This window comes from Pongo pygmaeus, chromosome 2, assembly GCF_028885625.2.
Source record: "Pongo pygmaeus isolate AG05252 chromosome 2, NHGRI_mPonPyg2-v2.0_pri, whole genome shotgun sequence".
Taxonomy (NCBI): Eukaryota; Metazoa; Chordata; class Mammalia; order Primates; family Hominidae; genus Pongo; species Pongo pygmaeus.
The window spans coordinates 57,465,384-57,481,537 of record NC_085930.1 but is presented as its reverse complement, the minus strand read 5'-3'; the positions used below and the strand labels follow the sequence as shown (position 1 = coordinate 57,481,537).

At 44.4% G+C, this 16,154-nt stretch overlaps 1 protein-coding gene across 25 annotated transcripts in view; it reads right to left on the bottom strand.

Annotated features, from left to right (window-relative positions):
- Nucleotides 1–16,154, bottom strand: part of KALRN (kalirin RhoGEF kinase) — a 700,623-nt gene that overhangs the window by 52,386 nt on the left and 632,083 nt on the right. For 10 of the 25 annotated variants that reach the window (XM_054480928.2, XM_054480939.2, XM_054480930.2 and 7 more), the window contains 6 exons: nt 15,173–15,223; nt 14,218–14,295; nt 9,517–9,702; nt 8,968–9,139; nt 4,278–4,516; nt 1,736–1,989 (listed from right to left, as the gene is read on the bottom strand). In XM_054480928.2, coding sequence (XP_054336903.1) covers nt 1,736–1,989; nt 4,278–4,516; nt 8,968–9,139; nt 9,517–9,702; nt 14,218–14,295; nt 15,173–15,223 — 980 coding nt within the window. Of the gene's footprint in view, nt 1–929; nt 1,990–4,277; nt 4,517–8,967; nt 9,140–9,516; nt 9,703–14,217; nt 14,296–15,056; nt 15,138–15,172; nt 15,224–16,154 lie in introns of those variants that run through there. The other 15 variants (XM_054480941.2, XM_054480943.2, XM_054480944.2 and 12 more) reach the window with 4 other exon arrangements.

Here is a 16,154-nt window from a genome sequence, read left to right as displayed (position 1 = left end):
GTGCTGAGTGTCCTCCACTGGTAAATACTGACAACCTCTTTCAGTCCACTGCTCCCCTCCACACACACCCCCAACCCTTGTGCAAGAGCGGCTGACAAGAAATCAAAATGACCCATTTGTATTTCAATCTGCTCTCTTTTGCTCGGTCTGACATCCTTTTACCTTCCCTCTCATGGAAGGTATGGATAAGTGGCCAACAGAACAAAAGGTAGGGAGGAAGAAGTGTTTAGTGCCTGGATATTTAGAGGATAAATCATTAAGAGTTAGCTCTGCAAGTCCCCTGATTAATAAAAACTTCAATGCTTTGAGGGCCTTTATCCCAAGGCTTACCTAAAAGGCACCCAAAACAAGTGTACTTAGGATAAAATGCATGGGGGCTATTGTGCCTTAGGGGCCACTGTGGATTTTTGGTTGGGCTTGTGGTTACCTAGTGAGGCCAGGGGGATGTCAGTAGCTGCTATCCCCTGACCTAGAGAGAGGGCCAAAGCAGTGTAGTTCTGCTGGTGCCACTGCTCAGATAGCTCATGGGAGCCCCCTGCACCATGTCTTCCATGGATTACCATGCAGCAGGGAAAGCAGCAGGGAATGCCAGCCAAACACTGCCTTCTACTCTGGTCATTAATTGACATCAGCACCTCAGGGCTGCCCAGCTGCAGGGAACCAGTTGGACAGCATCAAATCTGTACCTTCCCTCATCTCAGAGGTTAGGGAAAATCAACACGGGCTGTTTAGGAGGGAAGGCCAGGGTCAGAACTTTAGCAACAAAAGTACTTTTGGTGTAGGAGAAAAAAAATGCCAATGCATTCACCCAAACCCTAAAATATAGAAAAGGAAAAAAAAAAAAGAAGAGGAAAAGAGGAAGAATCGTTTGCACATTTGAAAGTCCAAGAATAGGGAAATGGGGGAAAAAGGGTCAACTAGTCTTCAACTTCATTAAAACATGCTCATGGTGAAAATTTATTTTACATATTTAAAATAGTACATTTAAACTGATTAGTTACATTACAGGTACAACGATGAGCACTGTGACGCCATCATATTGCACAACCTGACTTCATCCATATGGGTTTCTTTAAATAGTGCAAAATACTTTATACAGGAATGTGTTCGGAAGGGTCTTTGCAACCAAAATAAGGAAAAGAAGTATCTTACAAATTACTATGAACATATATTCAAGTGAGGGGGTGAAGGGGAATTTTTAAAAAGTTACAATCTGTACAGAGGAATTGCCACAGACAACCAAAAATTCCCTCCCTCCTGGGAGAAGCAGCGGGCCTCTGACCTTCACAGGTCTGGCATTTGTGCCAAGGTAATTTTTTGGTGTCAATCAAAAATATATATATATATCAGTTACTTAATACAATATAAATAGAAGTCCAGTCCAGTGAGTCCTGTGGTGGGTCAAATGTGGCAACAGAAAGCACACCTTTTGTCACCTAGGGTTTCAGCAGGGTTCTTAATGAATGGGGGGGAAAAGGGGGAAAAATGAACAGAAAATTATAAACCAAAAGGAAAGAAAAATCATCACCACCACCAACAAAAAAACTGGACCACTCCAGCCTGGATGCCCCATGCTGCATATGGTGCCAGCACTCAAACACTGGTTCCGTGGCACTGTTGAGAATAAGCAGCAGTAATTCCCTACTGTGTGTTTGCATTTTTGTGTTCCTTTGTTTGTTTCTGAATATTTTTAATCCTCATACTCCTCTCCCGGGGAAGCCAACGAGGCACTTACTTGATGCTCCCGTCACTACTTTCTGCTGCTGTGGCTTTGGTGAGGGGCGCCAGGATGCTGCCTGGGACCCAGCCCTCGGCGGCAGGGGAATGGTCGCTGGCAGGCTGGTACACCAGACACATGTTCTGCTGGTTGACGGCGAGGACCTGGACCACCTCACCTTGGCTCACACAGATTTCATTCTCCTTCAGTGCATAGTAATCTTTGATCACGGCCATGGACGAGGTCCCATTGCAGCCTCCCAGGTCGTTCTGCTGGGAGATAAGGGTGAGAAGGGCACAAACACAAGGACGCTAGTTCACATGGGCTTGCTCTGCACCCTACCCGGTGGTTCAAGGCCAAATCTCCCACCAGCAGGGTAGGCAGCGGGCAGCATTCTCTCTTGAGTAATGACATAATATTAATAAACGTGCTCTGAATATATATTTTTTAATAGCAATGTTTCAACAATATTATAATCCAGGGTGAATAGGCTCCACCCTACATAAAGGTATAAACACGCCTTCGACCTGGAAGCTCCTTCCCAGCATACAACCTTCCTGCCAGCATTCTCTTACAAGTGAAAGGAAGAACCTGGCACTAGCATAGGGAAATGTAAGCACCTGGGCAGAGTGAGGTCAGGGCAAGGGTCATGTCAGGGGTCACAATCCTTCAATGGAAAGAACATGGATTGTTTGATATTAAATTTTTCTTTTTTTGAAAGTGCGTTGGCTTTACTGTATATTCTGACCCTCTTTGAGACAGGACTAAGAATGACACCTCTGCCCAATTCAAAGGCAAGGCCATAACCTACCCTTACCCAACTTCCTGCAGGCACCAGGTACCCTCCCCTACTCATTAATACAAGAGATGCTGCCCATGACCTTTTCATGTGAGTCTATTTCAGGGCAGCTGCCTCTAGACAGACTTGTAACTTTCCAAGGAGGACTGGCTGCCTCATAGAGCATGGTAAGAGCCAGAAATTCTTCAGTATATACATATATATTCTATATGTATATACATACAGGATATACATACAAATTCTTCAGTATATACTTTCTTTTTGTTTGTTTGTTTTTGAGACAGGGTCTTGCTATGTCACCTAGGCTAGAGTGCAGTGGCAGAGTCATAGCTCACTGTAGCCTCTGCTTCCCAGGCTCAAGCGATTCTCCTGCCTCAGGGACAACAGGTGCATGCTACCGTGCCTGGCTAATTTTTTTTAAAAAAAGTTTTATTAGAGATGAGTTCTTGCTATGTTTCCCAGGCTGGGCTTGAGCTCTGAGCTCTCGAGCTCAAGCCATCCACCTGCCTTGGCCTCCCAAAGTGCTGGGATTACAGGTGTGAGCCAGCGCATCTGGCCCAATATATTTGACAAAATGCCAAAGTGACTTCAACTTACTCACAAAGGCAGGATTGTTTTTTAAGGTGGAAAATCATTTCCAGGTGATGTGATGGAACAAATCAGTATAGTTACTCTAATACAAGATTGAACTTGGACACTAATAATTTTGCAACATAACCAATATAAACTAATAATTTTGGGGAGAAATAAAACTATAAAATTGAAACATGCAGATAAAAAATGTAAGTGTTCCTATTCATAGAGCCACTGAGTTCTAGAGAAAATGGAGGCCTAATGAGGTTAACTAACTTGCTAAGGTTCTAAAGCAAGTGAGTTGCAGCATTGGGAATAGCAACCAGGTTTGCCTGATTCCTAATCTAGCACTTTTCCCATTTCTCTCCTGTTCCACCTACCTTGTAGGGGCAAAATAGCTGTGTAGACTAAGTCTATGGTTGAGTCTTTGACTCTCCTTATGGTAATGTTTGAATTGTGGATTATCGACGACAAACATTCAATCCAAGTCAGACTTCCCCCATTCACACACTGATGATCGACTTCCCTTCCACATCAGCCAATGGATGGTGAAGAACTGGGAACTTCTTTCAGTAGGTGCTCAAGGCAGATCATCATTAGAAAGGGTGATCTCTTTTTAAGATGTCAAACACTACAGCTGTGACTTTTAGATGACGATGATCCACACTACAACTATTCTACTTAGAAAAAATCATCCATTTTTATGATGATTTATGCCACAGGGAACTGGTATAACTCACCCAATTTATAGGGAAAGGAAAACATAATTGAGACTAGACTGTACTTAGTGTGCTGTTCCTGCTAAAATAATCAGCAAGCATTAAAAGATGCTACTTCCTGGCCAGGTGCAGTGGCTCACACCTGTAATCCCAGCACTGTGGGAGGCTGAAGTGGCCATATCGCCTGAGGCCAGGAATTTGAGACCAGCTTGGCCAACATGGTGAAACCCCATCTGTACTAAAAATACAAAAATTAGCTGGGTGTGGTAGGGCGCCTGTAGTCCCAGCTACTTGGGAGGCTGAGACAGGAGAATTCGCTTGAACCTGGGAGGCGGAGGTTGCAGTGAGCTGAGATGGTGCCATTGCACTCCAGCCTGGGCAACAGACCGAGACTCTTTCTCCTCCTAAAGTAACCCCTGAGGCTGTGCCCTTGCAGTGACAAGGGTGGGAGTAATGAGTTGTCACTTACCTTGCTGGCTTCAAACTTGTCCCCAGGCTGGTGGTATTCAAACCCTGGACTGCCATTGGAGGTAGATATCTTCAGGGGAGGCAGAGGTGGGTTATAGCTGGAGCCCTTTGGGGGCTTCTCTGAGCCCACAGGAACAGAGGAGTAGGGCCTGGGGCTGGCTTGGGGAAGCCTGGCAGGTTGAGACCTCATCACGGCTGTGCTCCTTTCTTTCCGTTGATACTCAATGGGCGATTGCAGTGCTGTGGGATAAGAGCAGGTGGTTACTCTAAGCTTTGGGAATCCCACAAGGATTTAGAGGCCTCTTAGGTCCAAGGCTTTGTGTTAGGCATCGTGTGGATAAGTGAGAAAAACATTACCCTTGTTTTTAAGGCAATGGGAGAACTAAGACATCTACCTAAATAATGAAAATACAAAAAACAAAATGGCGCCATATGTGAGGTGCCAAGGGTTGTGCAAAGAGAGAGAAGGCTCTGTGATATGTGTGTGGTGGTAATAACAAAGAGCTTCGGAAGAGAGCTGTGGCCAGACTCTGGCACTTAGGCTGTAGGAAGGAAGCAAGTGTGATGTGTTGGTGAGGGGAACAAGAAGTAGTCAAGAATGTCTAGGAGGAAGAGGAAATGAGAAGGGACTGTGAGGTGGGAAGTGCCATGGTATGAAAAGTCTAGAAAGTGAGGCCAATGAGTCTGGACTGAATTCTGAAGGTCATGAAAAGTAATTGGATGGAATGAACTTTAAAGCTTTAAATTGAGATTCTATCATCAGAGAGCGACATTTGAGGAACACTGACCTTGTAGTGGTTAGGAGGAGGGACTGGAGAGGATGAGACAGAAGGCTTCTTGTCTAATTCAGAAGCCATGGAATGGTAAAAGCGAGAGGCAGAAGGTCTAGGACAGCGGGACCAGTGGGATGTGGGATGGATGTGGGCGTGGTGAGGTCGGGAGAGATGAGACTGTGACAGCCTAGGTGGGAAAAGCAATGCAAGAATCGAGGATGGCTCAGGTTTGGAGACTCGCAGGATGGCAGTCAGTGGAACTCAGAAGACAGGAGAAAAAGCTGATGTGAAGGAGAAGACTGGAGCTTTGTTTTATTGAGTTTAAGGTAACGAGGTTGCAAGGTCTGAGAATTAAAGAGAGAGAGCCAGGCAAATGCCATACAGGTCCAATTCTTTAAGAATGACTTCAAGGGTTGGCCAATTATGTCATTTTTATCAGTTTGCACTGTAACAGCTATTTAAGTGGGTTAACAGCTGGGGCCAAGAGAACTTCTCAATTATAAGGATATTTCTACTGTGATAGGTACATACCTCAACAGGACTCAACACAGGGTCACACTTCCTTTCTACTTGAGGTCTCAGAAGGAAAGATTGGCTCTGAGATGCCTGCATACATCTCTGTAAGTAGAAGCCTGACCCTGCTCCATCATCACATCCTTGTCTCTTGTATGTGTCAAAGTAATAACAGGCCCACCACAGCACTGCCTCTCTCACTGAGGAGCGTTTTGTGGCATTAGGTATTTAGGAGATGATAACCTAGTTCAGTAATACAGTCAGCCCACTGTATCTGTGAGCTCCACAGCCATGGATTTAACCAAATGTGGATTGAAAATATATGGGAAGGGCCAGGCACAGTGGCGCATGCCTGTAATCCCAGCACTTTGGGAGGCCAAGGCGGGTGGATCACTTGAGGCCAGGAGTTCAGGACCAGCCATGGCCAACATGGCAAAACCTTGTCTCTACTAAAAATACAAAAATTAGCATTGCTGTATTTTTGTATTGGTGGCATACACATGTAATCCCAGCTTCTCAGGAGGCTGAGGCATGAGAATCACTTGAACTCAGGAGGTGGAGATTTGCAGTGAACTGAGATTGTGCCACTGCACTCCAGCCTGGGCGACAGAGCGAGACTCCGTCTCAAAAAAAGAAAAAAAAAAAAGAAAAAGAAAAAGAAAATATATGGGGGAAAAAAGGATGGTTGTGGTCTGTACTGAACATGTACAGAGTTTTTTTTTCTTGTCATTCCATAAACAATATAGTATAACAATCATTTACATAGCATGTACATTATATTGGGTATTATAAACAATCTAGAGATGATTTAAAGTACACAGGATGATGTACACAGGTCATATGCAAACACTATGCCATTTTATGTAAGGGACTTGATCATCCACAGACTCTGGTATCCTCGGGAGGTCTTGGAACCAATTCCCTGTGGATACCAAGGGCTGACTATATCTCCATGATTCATTAGGAGAAAGGTCTCTTGGAACCAAGTAAAGGTCTGAATCATTGGCTATGCCTAAATAAATACAGTTCCAAGTTCTAAGTACATAGCAGAGTTATAAAGTAGGCCTTATCAAACTGATTTTATGAATCAATTCCTATCATATGGAATTGTGATATTACCTGGTTATTTACAATAATTGTGCTAAAACATTTGAAAACAGAATGTCTTCTTAAATAAGCTAAATGGATAACCTGTATTCTTTCACCAGCCTCCATCTGCATAACTTAGTTCTCAGAATCAAGAAAACTGTGCATCCCCTACAGGGTTTGTTTTTGACTGATCAATACAGTGTCATATGTCTGATCCTGTTTCTTTGTTCAATTTGGTTGCTAGGGAGATCATAATTAAATAAATGAGTGCCCTAACACTAGCACCTATACTGCAGTTTTGTGGTTCACAACCTTAATTTGAAGTCCTATAGCTGTGGATTCAAGTCCTGTTTCTATCGCTTACTGTTTCTGCGACCTTGGACAAGTTCTGAGTCTCCTTTTCCTCACTTGAAAAAAGTAGGACAATAGTACTTACCTCTCCATGTTGACGTGAGGATTAAATGTGAAAAACCATGTAAAATGCTTAGCATAGTGCCTGGCACAGAGCAAGGATTCAATACACGGGAGCCATTATTGTTACGTCAATAACTTCTTGTTTCAACTTACTGTTGTACCTTATTTTTCTTTTGTCCCAAATTGATGAATTTTAAAATTCCTAATTTCAGCTTAGAATCAGAAACTCCTAATTAATAGAATGCAATTTAAACAGATATATTTTATATATGCACACATTTTTGCATAAAATTATTTTATCAACAAAAGTATTCATTCGAAGTCATATATTCAGAAATCATAAGCCATATAAAACTTTCATTACCATCCCTCAGGGCTGGGCTGGTGTTTAATTTTAGATGTTTTAGAGTGAAAAGAATCCTAGAGATCACTTAGTCTAGTTGTTTTTCACCAAAATTTTTTTACAGTTGAGGGCCAGGAGCTTGGCCCAAAAATACTTTTTGTAAGTGCAAAATTGCTTTGAAGTCTCATGTTCTATCTTAAAAAGTCATGGCATCCTGTTACACGATCTCCTTCTATTTGTCTTTAGAACACTGTGCTAAGTCCCTTATAATATAGGGAAGCTGATATTGTAGGGAGGATGCCAGGTTTCCTGCTTCCAGGAAGACTGGCCCATCACGGAGCATGCCAGCATGGGCAGAGTAGATCTACCTGAACTCTCTTTTTCACAAAACCAGCCACAAGGCCCAGAGAAATGTCATGACCTCCTCAAGGTCCTCAACTCATATGTCACCTTTTATCTTTCCCTTCAGCATTCAGTTCCATTCTAGACAACCAGAAAATGCTGTATTTGGATCATTTGAAAGAGTCCAGATCCTAGTACTGGCATGAAAAGGTGACACATCCGAGGGTGGGCCTGTATGTGTGTACATGTGTGTACCTGTGTGTGCACTCATGTGAGCACACATGGCCATGTAGTACAGATCTCAGGATAGGCAGGAAGAGGTGGTATACCCAAAGGTGGTTGTGTGTGTGTGTGTGTGTGTGTCTATACAGGCACATGTGTTTTCTGAGTCTTCAGGTTTACTTCATTACTAGTTACATTTTGCATTCAACTTCAAGCTCTATTTCTGCTTGGTTAGACTTCTGAGCTAACCAAGTCAGCAGAGATCAGCCACTAGCTTAAAATCGCATATGCCTTTCCCATGCCAAGCTCAGTGTGAAGAAAACCCCAGCAGGGGAAAAAATAAAGAAATATATACAAAGTGGCAACTCTGCTTCACTCCAGTTCACACCACCCGTGAGGGAGCTCCTGCAAAGGCCACAAAGAGCTACACCCTCTGTGTAACCACAAATTTTCTTCTAGGAAGTTTCAGGGTATTACAGAAATTGAAAGTTAGCAATCATCTCTCATTTAAAAGGGGTAAGGTTGGCTAGCAACGTGGCTTATGTAGGCTCTCACACTGTTGGGAGCAGAGGAGGGATTTGACCTGATTGGCCAAACTCTCATTTATCTCTAGTTAACACTAGAGAAGCTGTGAAAAGTGGAAAAACACATGTCATTTCTAGCCAGCCCTGGTCCCTTAGACAGAGGATGGGCCTATCTCAGACTTTTGCCCAAATTAGTACCAGGTGGTAGTGATTGTCACAAGACATATATCCTGTGTCCTATAAGCGAAATCTCTTCTATCAGAAAGATGGAGCTTCTTTTTCATACCCTATCTGTTGTGCTTGTGTATTCAGATTCAGAAAAATTCTAAAGTGTTTCTGAAAATGATGAAGTTGGAGTTCCTATGAAATGTGATCTGGGTTCATAACTCAACATGAACCCAGACCCAAGGAAGCTCAGAGGTTGTGAAGTCCCCTGACATAGCCCTGCAAGAAACCAAGCCCAGCACCCACCATTCAAAAAGTCTCGCTGTGTTTCTAAGACTTGATTGATGTCCTGCACCCAGGCCTGCTGGATGTCAGCGTTGGCGGCTTGCAGAATGACCCTCTCAGAAGTCTCCCTGTTCATGAGTGCAAACTTGCAGGGATCATTGTCCACATTCTCCTCCAGGACCAAGTAATTCATCTGGAAGAAAACAAGTTTATCCTTTTTACATTTAAGAGATTTTTTAAAAATCAGCAACGTATTACTGTTCCTCAAAGTTTCTATTTCAGGACAAGCTTCCAAATTTTGCCCTGGATCTAGCAGGACAGCACTTAGGTTTTTGTCTCTGGGTGAGTGACACGATCCCAGGGAACCTGCAGGATCATGCTGGAGACTGGCTCAGCCTGTCACTTCAGCTCACAGATAATCACTGTCGTTCAACCTCCATGACCGAATGTTATTAGGCTGAAAGATCTTCACGGTTCTGGATGTCGCAACTCCAGTGCCTCGTCTTAGGGAAGCAGCTCCCAAGAACTGGGCTCTTCCTTGCCTCTTCTCATCACCATTGGGATCCTCACCTTGATGCTCCTTTTGAACATGTAGCCAGGGGTGAGGGATCCCTTCCTGAGCAGTTCACTGAAGATGACAATCTGCTCGAAGAGGAACACGCGCCTCTCTTTGGTCCGGGACTGCATGCCCGCATCCAGCTCGATCACATAGAATGTGTCCTGCTGCAGCAGCTTCCCCTGAGCAGTCAGGGTGCCCTGAAGGAAAGACGGGCTGGGGTGAAGTGAATGAAAAATGGGGAGAGGGCCACTGCCCTCTGGGTCCACAGAACCTCCCCATCTGGGGATATGGGCAACAGATCTGACAACAAAAGCCTCAGGGCTCTAGGAAGAGACTGAATTAGGACCCACCCACTCATCCAGGGGCCGACCTTGGCCACTTTCCTGTTCACACCAGGGCCCTGGAGGGAAAGGGAAAGCAAGCGCGGAACCACTGAGAAACAGCTCCAGGAAAATGCCAGAAGGCAGGAAGGTAATATTATTAGCAGAAAAGTCATAATCCTGGCCCTTCTTGTTTTTTATTGAAAGGACAATAGAAAGTAGGTGACACTTGGAGCTAGAAGTGGCCTTTCCATCCTCAGAGCTCTGAGAACTGTGCCTGCCTGGTTCCTTTGCAGTATGGGCCAAGGACCAAGGGCATTCTCATGGCCACCAACCTTGAACTCACCTGTAGACAAGGGAAGTGATGAAGGCAGGACCACAGATACTCTGATAAGTCACTCCCCTCTCTTCTTCAATTATTTTAGGACGGGGAAATTCTGAAATCTTAGTTTCTAGTTATAGGCCAACAGGTAAAGTTGGGGGTACTATAGATAGGTCTTCATATTTTATAAGCTGGTAGATACTTTTCTGGGTTCTGTGATTCTTCTAAAAATGACTCCAGGGTGGATGCAGTGGCTCATGCCTGTAATCCCAGAACTTTGAGAGGCCAAGGCAGGTGGATTACCTGACGTCAGGAGTTCAAGACCAGCCTGCCCAACATGGCAAAACCTCATCTCTACTAAAAATATAAAAATCAGCTGGGTGTGGTGGCGTGTGCCTGTAGTCCCAGCTACTTAGGAGGCTGAGGCACGGGGATCACTTGAACCTGGGAGGCAGAGGTTGTGGTGAGCCAAAACTGCACCACTGCACTCCAATCTGGGCAACAGAGTGAGATTCTGTATATAAATAAATAAATAAATAAACTTTCAAAAATTAATAAAATAAAAAAAATAAAAATGATTCCAGCTACTAGGCCACCTGACATCTAGCTGAGGAGGTAGAACCTATTTGGTTTGCCAGTTTCTAATGAGATTTTTGGAGACATCTTCACAGTTTCAAAGGGAATACGGCCCAATCCAGAAAGTCTTCCCAGACTCTGTCAGAGCACCTTGCATTTCTATTGCTTCACAACAAGAAGACCCTGACATCAGAGAGAGCAATCAGAGGGCCTCCTCTGAAATGCAGGTGCTCTTTCTCAGGCGACAACTCTGCCCTTTGGCACAAATGTGGCAATTCCCTTCATGTGATGCCTTATTCCAAACACTACCCAGCAGAGGGGTCATTTTTCTTTTGTGTTCCTGAGAAGTGCCTGCCCTCTGCTTGGATCATGGCTCCTTACTGCCAATGTCAGCAGCCAAACAGGCTTATCTCTACTCTGGTCTAAAGTTAATATTAAGCCAATGACCAGCTAGCCAGGAAAGCTCTATTAATATTACACAAGAACCTCTCATGGGTTATAACTCGGCCAGCACCAAAGGGAAAGCCAGAGGATCTGAAAGTGGGGGGGAATTTAAAAGAGGAGGCTCTAACTTCTCTCAAGCCCAAAGCCATGGGCTGAGGGAATAGACACATGCTCACTGTTCTTCCCAGTTAGCTGAAGGAATGGAAAAAGGAGGTTCTGGTGGCTTGACAAAAACAAGAGACAGCAGTACTTAATTTAAAAGCTTGATTCTGGGCTGGGTGCAGTGGCTCATGCCTGTAATCCTAGCACTTTGGGAGGCCGAGGCCGGTGGATCACCAGGTCAGGAGATCGAGATCAGCCTGGCCAGCATGGTAAAACCCCGTCTCTACTAAAAATACAAAAATTAGCCGGGCGTGGCACCGCCTGCCTGTAATCCCAGCTACTTGGGAGGCTGAGGCAGGAGAATCGCCTGAACCCAGGAGGCAGAGGTTGCAGTGAGCTGAGATCATGTCACTGCACTCCAGCCTGGGTGACAGAGCAAGACTCTGTCTCAAAAAAAAAAACAAAAAGCTTGATTCTGTGCTTGTGGGTGCCCTTATATGGACACACACACACACACACACTCACATGTACAACACAGCTCCTGTGAAGTTTAACTTGGGATAGACAGCACAATCAGACGCCACTCCTCCTGCCAGTGGTCACTTCCTCCAGAGACCCAGAGAAGCACAGTTAGACTCCAGAGACCCAGAGAAGCACAGTTAGACTCCTGTTCAGAAAACATGGGGTCTTCAAGGTTGAAGAGCAAAAGGGATCTCTTGGTTTGTTCAGTATAGCCTCAGACCTGATGTAATGCCAAGTGAAAAAGTATAAAACTCCACCCAGTATGACTGAAGAAAAATGGTTAAGAACTCAGTGTGTGTCTGCCGAGTAACCCTGCTTACACTAATGTCTCCAGCCTGCTTTGGAAGACCAACAGCCTATGAAAAATGCACAGCAAAGAAAACCATCCACATAGTTCCTGTCACAGCAAAGCATGAAAACCAGACAGGGACACATGTGATGGGCTGAAAGGGCAAGGAGGAGAAGAGAATTTGGCTCAAGAATGTCATGAATCCAATGCATGAAAGCAAACTTAAATATACTATCCCCTAAATTACTCACACAGTGGTATGAGTATGAGTCAACTATATCTCTGTCTTGTATCTATTTCATTCTAGTTTAGCCAGAAAAAAAAAAAAAGCTATTTATTTCTGAATTATCTCAAATTCTAGGAATCCCTTTGGCCCAAAAAGGAATAATGAAAGCTTAGGTTTCAAACTGCTGGGAAATAAAAGATCCACATCTTTCTCTAAGGGGATCAACAACTACTAGGTACCAATCAATAATTGTGTCAGTTCCAATTTTATCATATTAATCTTAAAAACATATTGTGTGTGGTTAATTTATTAGGTTTGGATATACATTAATAACAGTCAGTTATTAAGTTTAAATTAGAAAGTCAATTTCCTCTTCAAAGGTTCACTGTTATGGGCTGAATTGTGTTTTCTCTCCCTCCATGCCCCCATCAATTCCTATGTTGAAGTCCTAGCCCCTAAAGTCCCAGAATGTCAGCATGTGACCTTATTGGGAAATGGGGTCTTTACAGAGGCAATCAAGTTAAAGTGAAGTGGTCATGCCAGTAAGCCCTAATAGAATATGACTGATGTCCTTATTAAAAAAAAGGAAACGGCCCGGCGTGGTGGCTCACGCCTATAATCCCAGCACTTTGAGAGGCCGAGGCGGGCAGATCACCTGAGGTCGGGAGTTTGAGACTAGCCTGACCAACATGGAGAAACCCCGTCTCTACTAAAAATACAAACAATTAGCCGGGTGTGGTGGCACATGCCTGTAATCCCAGCTACTCAGGAGGCTGAGGCAGGAGAATCGCTTGAACCCAGGAGGAGGAGGTTTTGTCGCCACTGCACTGCAGCCTGGGCAACAAGAGCAAAACTCTGTTTAAAAAAAAAAGGAAACTTGGCCACAGAGATAACACAGATGGAAGGGAATGTGAAGCTACAGGGAGAATGCCATGTGAACATAAAGACAGCCATCTACAAGCCAAAGAGAAAGGCCTGGGACAGACCCCTCCCTCACAGCTCTCAGGAGGAACCAACTTGACAGTACCTTGATTTCAGATCTCTAGCCTCTAGAAATGTGAGACAATAAATCTCTGTTGTTTAAGCTGCCCAATTTATGGTACTTTGTTTTGGCAGCCCTAGTAAACTTGTATATTCACTTAAACCAAAATCTTCGGGACACAGCCATTTCCCTGCAGACTTGATTCCCCTCTTCAAATAACAGAACTTTGTACTGTAATGTTTTAGAGTTTTAACTATTCATTTAACTAAAAAGCCACAACCACCTTCTCAAAAAACAGGTGTTCCATTCTCCTGCCTAATTCCACTTCTATCACATAGTCCTGCTATCACTCACAGTCCTTGCATTTATCAATCAATAAGGGAAAGGAAGAGGTCACTATCAGGTCTAAACACTCATAAAGAACTCTGGGTCTTTCCTAGCCTGGCAACATGGCAAAACCCCGTCTTTATAATATAAAAAATATTTAAAAATAAGCCAGGTATGGTGGTGTGTGCCTGGAGTCCAGCTTCTCAGGAGGCTGAGGTGGGATGGCTGCTTGAGCCCAGGAGGCTGAGGCTGCAGTAAGCCAGGATTGCACCACTCTGCACTCCAGCCTGGGTGACAGGGCAAGACTCTGTCTCAAAAAAAAAAAAAAAAAAAAAAAGAATTCTGGGTCTTTCCAATCTCCTTGGAATTCTGACTTTGGTTTGGCCAAATGCTCTGTAAGTTCTTATGACCTCCCTACTGCTGGACTTCCTAAAGAGATGCATCTTCCAGGACTGTGAACCAGAGGGGCCCGGGTATGAAGGCATAGTGATGAGTGAAGGAGGCAGAGGCAGGAAACAAGGCTTCAGGGGGAGGAAGCCGCAACAGTCTGGACTCCTACTGTCCTGGAGAGAGTGGGCTTAGATGCATTCTTAAAGACTCACCTCAAAGCCCTGCAGACGTCCTAGATTCATCATGTCATTGCAGCGTTTGGGAACAAGGCACATTAACTCCACTGCTTTCTGTGGGAAAGAACAACTGTTACTCAGGAGGGAGAACAGCACTCAGGCAGGAAGCTCTTGGTAATTCAGTGCTGGAAAACAGGGACTTCATCTCTGGTGGCTCCTTTATTCTAGGAAGGGATGCTGGTTCTGGCTGTCCACTCTCAGAGAGTGTGGGGCTTTCTGTTCTAGAGGGAGGGTGTTGGTCCTCAGCACAGGGGCTCCATGTCAGTCACTGACCATATGTTGGGGGAATATTACTCAGCTCCTCCTTTCCCTACCTTCCTGTTTTTGTTCATCAATTCCCTTGCGTTCTCAGATTTTCTTTCTTCTCTCTGTTGCTTCCTGGCTGCCCAGGCAACAGCTTAGCCTGGCTTGTGAAACACTAGAGGTTTTAAACTAAAATAATCTGTCAGAATGGTCTGTAACCTCTCTGGCTTAAAATAATCCCATGGTGACATTGTCTCAAAGGACTTCACTTGGAAGTAGTCTGCAGGGTTTGGACAGGGAGGTGAAAATGGAATACTTTATATGTTTGACTCAAATAATACTTGCCTTCAAGAATAAAATTGCATACTGAGGCTTTTGTGCAACTTACGTCTAATCTCTGAAGGATATTAAGGGGTTACCCTTTCCCACTATGTGTCACCAGGAGCCAAAAGAGCACCAGTGGGGCTAAGCTCTAGTCCACCCCAGGACAGATTTCTTGAGTTCTAGGAAACACTGGGTTAACACTTGCCATTCCTCAAGCAGGTACAAAGCTGTTTACAAGAGCCTCTTACTGTCTGAGAGGGGTCCACCTGGATCCATGGTCCTCCTGAGACAATCTTTTCCCCTCTAGAGAAAGATATCCAATATGGTCCCTAAGAACAGCAAGCATTACAAGCAGAAAACTCACCTCGATATCTGAACACTCCAAACCAGCCTTCTCACTGTATCTCAGGAAGTCCTAACAAGTAGGGGAAGCAGGGAAGAGTGTGGGAAGGGGTAAAATTAGTAAAATAGCTGGGAAAAAACTTATCATAAAAATACAATAACACCCTGGAGACTTTCCTTCCCAGCAGAAGTGGCAATGGTTTAGAGTAGCTGAGAAATGAAATTATGAGTCATGTAAGATGTAATAACATAGAGAGAACACCCAGAATATTCAAAATTTCTTTTTTTTCTTTTTTCTTTTTTTTTTGAGACAGAGTCTCTCTGTTGCCCAGGCTGGAGTGCAGTGGTGCAATTTCGGCTCACTATAACCTGTGCCTCCTAGGTTCAAGCGATTCTCCTGCCTCAGCCTCCTGAGTAGCTGGGATTACAGGCAAGTGCCACCACGCTCAGCTAATTTTTGTATTTTCGGTAGAGACGTGTTTCGCCATGTTGGCCAGGTTGGCCTCGAACTCCTGACCTCAGGTGATCCACCTGCCTTGGTCTCCCAAAGTGCTGGGATTACAGGCATGAGCGACTGCACCCAGCCTCAAAATTTCAAAGCTATGGGAGAAGGAAGAGTGAGAAGGAGGGAAGACAAAGGAAAGGGGGATTATGACAAGAAAGAAGAGAAAGGAAAGTTAAGTCTCTCTTTTCTATTTAGCCTCCTAGTTCCATAAGATGAATCAAGTTAAGCCATTGTTTAAAATATAATTAGGCCGGGCACAGTGGCTCATGCCTGTAATCTCAACACTTTGGGAGGCCGAGGTGGGAGGACTGCTTGAGGCCAGGAGTTTGAGACCAGCTTGAGCAACATAGTGAGACCCTGTCTCTACAAAAAAAATAAAAAATTAGCCAGGCATGATGGCATGCATCTGTTGTCCTAGCTATTTGGGAGGCTGAGAAGGGAGAATCGCTTGAGCTCAGGCATTTGTGGCTGCAGTGAGCTATGACTGTGCCACTGCACA